The sequence below is a fragment of the Salvia splendens genome, chromosome 20 (genome assembly GCF_004379255.2).
Source record: "Salvia splendens isolate huo1 chromosome 20, SspV2, whole genome shotgun sequence".
Classification (NCBI taxonomy): Eukaryota; Viridiplantae; Streptophyta; class Magnoliopsida; order Lamiales; family Lamiaceae; genus Salvia; species Salvia splendens.
This window is the reverse complement of record NC_056051.1, coordinates 5,231,939-5,239,727: the sequence shown is the minus strand read 5'-3', so window position 1 is coordinate 5,239,727 and position 7,789 is coordinate 5,231,939. Positions and strand designations below refer to the sequence as shown.

The 7,789-nt window shown below is 37.9% G+C and overlaps 1 protein-coding gene across 1 annotated transcript; it reads left to right on the top strand.

The window, feature by feature from the left end:
* Nucleotides 1-1,004: 1,004 nt before the first annotated feature.
* LOC121782889 (mitogen-activated protein kinase homolog MMK1) lies at nt 1,005-4,972 on the top strand. Its single transcript, XM_042180878.1, has 6 exons — nt 1,005-1,309; nt 1,407-1,536; nt 2,825-2,962; nt 3,329-3,661; nt 3,903-4,083; nt 4,572-4,972. The coding sequence occupies exons 1-6, from the start codon at nt 1,092-1,094 to the stop codon at nt 4,748-4,750; spliced, it is 1,179 nt and encodes a 392-aa protein (XP_042036812.1). The 5' UTR covers nt 1,005-1,091; the 3' UTR covers nt 4,751-4,972.
* Nucleotides 4,973-7,789: the final 2,817 nt, after the last annotated feature.

Genomic DNA, 7,789 nt, shown 5'->3' with positions numbered 1-7,789 from the left:
TAATATTAATGACAAACTATAGAAGAACCAACATTATTAGATCATTTTTGTAGTTCATTTTTTAATATCCAGATTTTTAAAATATGGAGATTACAGAATTGCATATATTAAACCTTTCATTGGGAGTATATAATTTCGTATAAACTCAATTATCTTCTACTGAGTTAGTGAAAGTGATGAGGCCATGATTATATAAAGCGAGACTGATTTTGAGATTTTTGGTAATTTTTTACTGAAAATATGATTTTTTTTAATGTTAGGTAGTATTAAAAATATGCAAATTCATTTTCTGGTACTAATTTTGTAATTCACTCTTAAATTTAAATTCAGATAAAAAAATATCAGAATATTGATTTTGTAGTGGGCGGAATAAAGGCTGTAGATATAACCAGCCAAACTAATATGCTACAAATAAAATGAAACATCAAATTTCTGTTCATCAATAAAAACCAAAACAATTATTTATATACTTATTTTGCAGAAACTTGAAACGTTGTAACCAACCAAATAAGTAAAATATTTTTGAAAGAATGTTTTAATTTGTCTCAAAATTTCATAATGTCCAAAACACAATTAGTAAATCAGTAAGGTGTTTTTCTCAATACTAACATTAATTAGTTTATTCTTTAAAAATAACTGAGCAAATTTAACTTCCTTATCAACCCAATCTCACCAATACTAACATTAATTAGTTTATTATTTAAAATTACCGACCAAATTTAACTTCCTTATTAACCCAACACTTCATTCAAATTTCAAATTATAACGAGGTAATCAATAAAATCAATTTTATACATTAATTTATTTGTTCCATTTTTTACATGGATTCTTATATAAATCAATATTTTTATTGAATTAATTAATTAATTAATTAATATCGTAAAACCAAATCACTCGAGGAGTGGGAGTGGGACCCCTTATGAGAATACAATATTAATTATAGAATTTAGCACTTAAATTAAGGTCATATATAATGATAAGAACAGAGAAAAATAGAAAAAAAATGTGCATATAAATTCTAGAGAGAGAGTGCTACATAATTTTCTTTACTTTTCAATTTTAATTATTTTCAACTACACACACATACAGAGATGGATGGCGGAGCTCCGGCGGCCGCGGACACAGTCATGTCGGAAGCAGAGCCGCCGCACCACCAGCAGCCGCAAGCTCCGGTGGATCATATACCGGCGGTGTTCAGCCACGGCGGCCGATTCATCCAATACAATATATTCGGAAACATCTTCGAGGTCACCGCCAAATACAAACCCCCAATCATGCCTATCGGGAAAGGGGCATACGGCATCGTTTGGTAGCTCATCCTCCACTCTCCACTTCCACTCAATTACTCAATTTGTTATTCTAATTTGTTAATCAATTGATTGATTGTTCGGATTTTCTGGATAAAGCTCTGCTTTGAATGCGGAGACGAATGAGCATGTGGCGTTGAAGAAGATTGCGAATGCTTTCGACAATAAAATCGACGCCAAGAGGACTTTGCGTGAGATCAAGCTTCTTCGACACATGGATCATGAAAATGTCAGTGTTAATTAGCTTTGAAATTTCGTTTTTGCTTGAATTTCTGAATTCTGGCTTGACTTTTAATTTGGGGATTTTGGAGTTTCTTATGCTTGAGTTTTTGATTGTTTAGAAAGCTGGGATTTTTAGTCCATTGACTAATATATTGCTCTAGTTGAAGACGTTTCATTTTGTCTAATATTTGGAAATTGCAGTTCTTTTTTAGATAGAAACAAATTATGTTAATATCTTTCTTTCTTGTGTATGTATAAATTTGATTTAGTATGAGAATGGGATATAAAATCAATGAATTAGTTCGATGAAAAAACTTATCAAGATTTCTTTTTTAGAACTGGTACTTGTCTATGATTTGTTAATTTGATCTCATGCTTTGAGATTGGGATATAACTCAATGAATTAGTTAGAGATGAAAAAAGTTATCAAGATTGCGTTTTTTGTAGAACTGGTACTTGTGTATGATATGTATAAATTTAGTTTAGAATGAGATTGGGATATAATTCAATGAATTAGTTAGAGTTAAAAAAAAGTTAGCAAGAATGCTTTTTGTAGAACAGCTACTTTTCAGGGGAAAGTCTCCTTTATTGAAAGAGGAATAGAATTTTAGTAGTTTTGTGCAATATGCTGTCGCCATGTGAAATGAGCTAGCTGGTCTTCGGTTTCTTTGATATCAATTTTTTTTTGTTTTAGAATGATATATACACTTGCGACACCTGTTCTAATGTTTTTTATTGTTAATTAATAGAGATGACCTAGTGTAATAGGATTGGCCTATTTGAGATTATTTAATGTGAATCTTGAATGTGAGATGAAAGCTTTGGTACTGATTTCAGTAGGGTTTGTCCATGTCATGCTCAAATGCGTTGTTAGTTATCAACTAAGTATGTTTATTTTTCGACTTAGCATAACCTAAAATCTTAACCTTAGGTTCCATTTCTGGTCAACTTTTTTTTTAATCTTTTCTTGTGAAGTTGATGAGGTTTAGCCGCTTAACACTCTTTCTAGCTCCTTACTTATATATGTACATGACTAATGACATGATACCAAATAAAAGAAAGAAAGAAGGAAAAGAAAGATTGGAACATTGATGATAGACCAGCAGCACTTAGAGCAAAAATTGGATTTAATCATAGTATTTTAGCCTTATACACCCTCATAGTACGACTAAATGGGAGTTGACATTGACAATGACTAGACTCTATGGTTCACAAAATTATATATTAGCTGACGTCGAGGAGGGTTCCTACAGATTTAAGGATTGTAGGAATAATGAAAATAATATTTGCCACAGGTTGTTGCCATCAGAGATATAATTCCACCGCCTCAACGAGAGGCATTTAATGATGTTTATATTGCATATGAACTTATGGACACTGATCTCCACCAAATCATCCGTTCTAATCAAGCTTTGTCAGAGGAACATTGCCAGGTTATATTTCAATTGTTTGATTTAATATGCATATGATTACCATTGCTGCTTACTTGGTCATTATTTTTGCACAGCCATAAAAATGTCTTCTTGTTTAACTTGACATTACAACACTTTGTGTGACTCAAATTTCACTCAGCTAATTAAAATCATTTTTCCTTGGAAACTCTAGTGATAATATGATTAAGCTTCAAAAGATAAAGTCAATGCTATCACCTTCCATATAATTAAAATAATTTTTCACTGCCAAAGGTTATAGCCGTTTTTGTCATGTCAAAATTATTTTGTGTTGTCTGTGGACGCATTTCGACAGTTCTTGTACTAAAATCCTCTTTTGTAAACTAATTTGACTTCGTGGTTGTACAGTATTTCTTGTATCAGATTCTCCGAGGATTGAAGTACATACATTCAGCAAATGTTCTCCATAGGGATTTAAAGCCTAGCAATCTTCTGCTTAATGCAAATTGTGACCTGAAAATTTGTGATTTTGGATTGGCGCGCGTCACATCTGAAAGTGACTTCATGACGGAGTATGTGGTTACAAGGTGGTATCGGGCACCAGAGCTGTTGTTAAATTCATCTGACTACACTACAGCGATTGATGTATGGTCCGTTGGGTGCATTTTCATGGAACTGATGGATCGAAAACCATTGTTTCCGGGCAGAGATCATGTACATCAGTTGCGCCTTTTGATGGAGGTATCTAGTTTACATTGAAGTCTATGATTTGTGATATTGCATTGCTCATGTTAGTAATCTAGGTTTCTCAGAAGCACATAAGCACATAATTTAGGAGCCCTAACTTAATCCAAAACCACGATTAAAAAAAAAGGGGTCTCTCACTTATATGTTATTCAGCACTTTCATGTGAAAACGATGTGTGATTCGTTCGTATAAGCTACTATGACAAGTATCAACAAGGGTTTTCCTTCACTTGCAGATGATTGGCACTCCATCTGAAGCTGAGTTAGGATTGCTGAATGAAAATGCAAAAAGATACATTAGGCAGCTCCCCCCTTATAGCCGGCAATCATTTACCGAGAAGTTTCATCATGTGAACCCCCTTGCCATTGATCTCGTTGAGAAGATGCTAACTTTCGATCCTAGACAAAGGATCACAGGTATGGCACATCAGAGCTGTTCTTATCTTCCATAAATTTACGATATACTTTTACGGTGGTATAGAAAGTAATGCTATACAACCCTTTTGTGCTGGCAAAATGAAACAAATGTCCCATCGGTGTAAAAAGAGAACTGAAATCAGTATATAATTTTGCATAGGCTACTACACTTATTACTATTTTAAGATGGAACCCATGAATTTATGTCATTAATGATATCGATGTAAGAGAGAACTGAAGTCACTATATAGTTACTCTTTGTTATAAGATGGAACCTATGGATTTATATCATTGATGACATTAGAGTTCAATTTTTTTTGGATGAGTTGTTATCGTCAAAAACATTAAGCATGAATGCTTGTGCCGTGCCAAGGGTCGATCATACAGGTTTCCATTTTTATATCGAATTTAAGCTTGTCAAATAAGTAGTTTTTACCAAATGTGGACCTATTATTATCTCATCCATTTTTGCTATCCTGTGATATCAGTTGAAGGTGCGTTGGCGCATCCATACCTCAACTCGCTCCATGACATCAGCGACGAGCCTGTTTGTGAGACGCCCTTCAACTTCGACTTTGAACAACATGCATTGACAGAGGAGCAGATGAAGGAGCTCATCTACAGGGAGGCTCTTGCTTACAATCCTGAATATCAGCAGCCCTTGTGAAAAAAAATAAATTATACTGTTTGTGGAATTGTTGAGTATTGTGGTGGTGCTTGTGTAGTATGTGATATTGGACCAATTTCTTGTATATAATGGGTCCATTTAAAACCTTGATTTTGAAGTTTTGCAAAAAATTCTTGATTTAGATGTGGATATTTATGTAGAACCTGCTGATGATCAGACTGACATGTTTTAGTGGTTTTCTTGTATTTTCTTCGATCCAAACATTTTCTGGCTTTTTGGCTATTCTTATTTGTTTTGTAGTATTGTTTTTCAATATATGATTCGCGTTGATAGTGAGTTCTTTTCTATTAATAAATACTACTCCCTCCGTTCCATAGTAATGGAAGCATTTCTTTACGGTACGGAGATTAAGAAAAATTGTGTTAGGTGAGTTAAGTAAAGAGAGAATAAAGTGAAAAAATGAAAAAGGTAGAGAGATGAAGAGAGAAGAAAGGTAAGAGAGAGTAAGACCATCCACAACGGGTCTCGCCGGCGTCTCGCGTCTCGTCCCGGCGAGACGGGATGCCGGCGAGACGCGTTGCAGCCTCCATCTCGTCCCGGCGAGCTACGAGACGGGCTGTCTCGCCACGCGCCTAGGCGACGTGGCGCAGCCCGGCGTCGTGCGTGACGCCCACTCGCCGGCCCGCGAGTGGGCGTCGTCACGTGCTGACGCAATAAATATTTTTTTAAAAAAAAATTTCGAAATTAAAAAAAAAATATTTTGTAACGGTATTATTATCGTTTTTTTTGTTTTTTATATAATTTTTTTGTTTTTTTATTAATTTTTTTACTCTATAAATACTCTTAAACGCATCCTCATTTCACACACTACACATCTATTCTTCCTATCATCTAAATTTTCTCTCAAATTTTTGCTGAAATTTTCATAACCCAACTGAAGATGTCCGGCGACGGCGAGGGCAACTATGGCGGCTCCGGCTCCGGCGGTTGGGATCTCAACTCGTTCGCCGATTGGGAGAACATGATCAACACATTGGGCGGTGGAGGTTCGTCAACGCCGGGGACCCAGGGTTCGGCGACGCCGGGGGTACCAACCACCCAATTTTGACCTTGATGCATATGTTCGTCCCTTCGTCCCGCGGTTTTCGCAGGGATTATCCCAGATCCGGGAGGATTTTCCAGTTGATCCCACGCCGGGAGTAGGCCGAGGCGGTGGAGGTGGGCGAGGCGGTGGACGTGGCCGAGGCAGTGTACAACCCCAGACGGGCGAGGACGAGGAGGAAGAAGAGGAAGAGGATCTTGGCCGACATCCGTACAGCAACCTCGAAACGATGGCGGTGTACAACGCCTGGCTCACGGTCTAGTACGATCCCATCGTCGGGAATCAACAAACCCGAAAGTGTTTCTGGGAAAAGGTTGTCGAGGTCTACCACCAAATAAAGCCGAACCGCTCCCGCAAGCGCACAGTTAAAATGATCCGCTCTCACTTTGACAGAGTCGACCAACAGGTCAAAAAATTCTGCGGCATCTACTCGACTGAAAAGGCGCGCTACCAAAGCGGCGCCACGGCCACCGACATTTTGACGTCCGCTTTGCGCGCCTACTACCAGGACGAGGGACATCAATTCAGATTTGTTGATGTTTGGCAGGCCGTCAAGGACGAGTAACGGTGGGCCGGCGGTTTCCGCTCCAGCTCGGGCTCAACCTCGAAGCGCACGAAGCATACGGCTAGTGGCCAATACACGTCTAGTGGTGGTGCGTCTGGTGGTGACACCGCTGAGGGCATCAGCCAACCTGATGCTGAATCCCAGGAGTTTGCGGGTACGGTCGGCGATGCAGGAGGATCCGCGCTTGAGCGTCGTCGGCCGCAAGGGACGAAGGCGGCGAAAGCGGCTAGAGCAAGGAAGGGCCGAGACGAATCAAGCCAGCCGGCCTCGGGATCGGGCTCGCGGGGAAGCTCGGACACACTTATGGTGGCGTACATGACCGCCACAATGGCGGACACTTCCCGCTTCTCGCACTCTCAATTCGCGGCCTGGTGGAACGAAATTGTGCATATGGCAGCACAACTTGGCCTTCCGACTCCCCCTCAACCTCGACCGCCTCCGGAGGATGATTAGCCCTTCCGATTAGTTTTTTTTTTTGTGTTTTTTTATTTTGTGTGTTTTTTTATTTTGTGTGTTTTTTTTTTATTTTGTGTGTCTTTTTATTTGGTGTGTTTTTAATAAAGTGTGTTTGTTTAAATTGAATTGGGTTTTAAAAAAAATTATAAATTAAATTAAATGAATAGTAATTAAGGGATGGTATAGAGACGGTTAAGAGACGGAGCGTTGCAGGTTCTGTCTCTTAGTTAAGGGATAGAGGAAAAAAGGACAGTTGGGCCCTCAAATAGTGCTCAAATAGTAGTTAAGAGACGGTTTAAGAGACGGGTATCCCCTTCATCTTACTGTAAGCGAGGCTCTTCATTTTAGAAATTGGTTAAATTTTGATAGACGACCCAAAATAGTAAAACTAGTACTGCCTCCGTCCGAAGATAAGCGAGATGCTTCATTTTTGTGCTCGTTTTAGAAAAAATGATAATAAAATAGTTTGAGTGAAGAGAGAGTAAAGGAAGAGAGAGAATTATGTTAGAGAAAAGTCTTCCATACATTATTCTTTCTCTTAATTTGCTTTTTATATTTTTTATAGTCGTAGTATTTCATTTTATTTGTGGATGGAGGTAATATTTGTTTTGATATAGAAATTCCTATTTCATTTATTTACTACATTGCTTTAGATCATATCAGACAGCGTATTGTGCAGCCCAAACGACATGGGCCCAAAAGAAATAAGCCCATTTTGATCCAGAAAAATGGGTCAGGCTCGGGCCGTCCTTATTCTCCAACTCGGGTCAAGCCTAAATTCAATCCGAAGAATTCATTTTTCCTTACTTTATAATTTCATTTAATTAATCTTAAATAGTTACATGATTCATGAATCACGAACACAATAAAATTTTATATAAAAAATAAATTATCTCCGACCAAGTGAGAAATGTTCCCTATATGCCGACTAACAAATCTCTCCTACTAATGAGAA

What these genes read in the sequence shown, in the direction of transcription:
- LOC121782889 (XM_042180878.1), top strand. Translation starts at nt 1,092, where the DNA reads ATGGATGGCGGAGCTCCGGCGGCCGCGGACACAGTCATGTCGGAAGCA. An exon ending in GGGGCATACGGCATCGTTTG is followed by an intron (nt 1,310 to 1,406) that starts GTAGCTCATCCT and finishes TTCTGGATAAAG; the next exon opens with CTCTGCTTTGAATGCGGAGA. An exon ending in TCCTAGACAAAGGATCACAG is followed by an intron (nt 4,084 to 4,571) that starts GTATGGCACATC and finishes CTGTGATATCAG; the next exon opens with TTGAAGGTGCGTTGGCGCAT.